Here is a 2,031-nt window from a genome sequence, read left to right on the forward strand (position 1 = left end):
TGAACCCACCAAATTCAGACTGATTATGTTGATAGCACTTATTGGTATGCAAAAGATTTCATTTAAATGTAATTGTTTTTTTTTAAAGAGCAAGTAAAAAAAATCAAGAGTTAATCCTAGCAAAAACGGCAATTTAACTCCGTAATAATGCTTGGGATGTGCAGAACAAAATTTCAATTTTAAAGAAATAGAATGCACTTTACATTTGAACTTCCCATACATCAATAGTTAAATTTAAGAAAATAAGCCACTTTTATAGACTAATTTAAGACATTCAATTGCGAATAACCAAGAGTTGACTCAATGGTAAAGTCACGAGTTTTAGCAGCAGGAGCATTCGAGCAGGATACATGCCAATGCAAACTGGAAACTGACCACCATAATATTTAAAATTTAAGCTAACATATACGGAAGAAAATAGTCATCCGCACAGGCCTTAAGCATTGATCTCACCACTCTTGAAAACAGGATAAAAATAAAAAATTAAAAACCAAAACAAATATGGCAAGGAAAAAGCTTTACGATTTCATCTCATCTTCTTCATCTTCGATCTTAGGGGCCAAGTAAAACCTAATGTACCCCATGTCAGCAATCTTGTACTCAACCACCACTGGTAGCTCAGAAGAAAGACTAATAGTCACAGATTCAGATAATGATGTTGCTTTGGTGAAAGAATTTAAGTATCTGAGTGCAAAGGTTAGGCTGACAGGCTCATTCATCTCAATAATAGTCGCCTCCTCTGGCTGTTAAGTTGAAACAAAAACAATATGAAACTTAGTCGAGCAAAATACAGTAAAAAAACAATGTACATACATACTAGTCGTCAATTTCTATTCAATTACATATATGATACCTGGACATATATTTTTACATTTTTGTCATCTTAAATATGCATGAAAAAGTGGATTTCACTTAAAGAAGATTTAGAAGTGATAATTTTCTGTGATATAAAAGATTTGGTTGGCATTAATATAAAAAATAAAATTCATGGCAAGATTAAAAAGAGAAAGGATGGGGAAATTAATCGCCTAAAAAACTTGCAATCACGAATTATATTTGAGACCGGATCAATGTGCGGGCTGGGCTTAGCACGGGTTGAGATTAATCGGACTGACAGTCAAAACAGTCTTGGCCTGGCCTGAACTAGCAAAATTTTAATTTTTTTTATAGTCAAACCCATCCATTCTAAGTAGGCTTATAGCGAGCCCGTCAAACCGCCCGACCAATGCCCAAATCTATTTCCAAGCATCCTTGGTCATTTGACTAAAAGCTTTTGGTTGGAGCACCCAATTGACAGTTGTCGGATTGAGATATTAATGGGTTGACAGCCAACGCCCCTTGACGTACCCAGATAACTTTCCTTGCCTCTGCTGAAGCACCACCAGATAACATTGTCTAAATATACCGACGACGGGAAAGCCCAAGAATAAATAAGGCTTCCAGGTAATCACCTTATTTTTTAACCACAAAAGTTGAAATTTGGTGAGCAAAACAAACTGAATAGATCCATCTGGTCCAACCCAAAATGAGAACAAGTAATTGAAAAGCTTGATCGATTGTGAAATCTCTGACCAACGACAGAAGATAATGTAGGTCATGATAGTCGCTATGGAGTTGAAATTTATCTGGACAGAGATGACAACGTAATAGGTGAAGATAGTCAACATCTTCTAAAAAAAAGCCGTGTCAAGCCAAAACGAAATTGATCCTTAGCCAAAACAAAATTGATCCTTATAAAAGATATGGTCAGCAGCGTACATAATGGTCCCTAGGTCTTTCTCACCCAATGAGCCAAGGCTTAACAATCGGATCAATGGGACAAGTATCTTACAGACGATCCATCTCTCATTGGGTCATTGACAATCGATCATTTGATATCACTGACCAGAGTCATTCAAAGAATAGCAATAAGCCATCACGCAGAGAAAAGAAAAAATAAAAACTGAGAAAAAAAATATGAAGCGAGAAGATAAGATAGTGTAAAGCGTAACATCACCTTCCCCACAGCCTATATATATATATATATATATA

The 2,031-nt window shown here is 35.7% G+C and overlaps 1 protein-coding gene across 1 annotated transcript in view; it reads right to left on the bottom strand.

The window, feature by feature from the left end:
* Window positions 1–203: 203 nt before the first annotated feature.
* The window catches only part of LOC110030415 (proliferating cell nuclear antigen-like), a 5,780-nt gene continuing 3,952 nt past the window's right edge, over window positions 204–2,031 (bottom strand). Inside the window, exon 4 of the mRNA XM_020733119.1 lies at window positions 204–743. Coding sequence (XP_020588778.1) covers window positions 519–743 — 225 coding nt within the window. The 3' untranslated portion in view covers window positions 204–518. The remainder of the gene's footprint in view (window positions 744–2,031) is intronic.

This window comes from Phalaenopsis equestris, unplaced genomic scaffold (genome assembly GCF_001263595.1).
Source record: "Phalaenopsis equestris unplaced genomic scaffold, ASM126359v1 Scaffold000002, whole genome shotgun sequence".
In the NCBI taxonomy this organism is placed as follows: domain Eukaryota; kingdom Viridiplantae; phylum Streptophyta; class Magnoliopsida; order Asparagales; family Orchidaceae; genus Phalaenopsis; species Phalaenopsis equestris.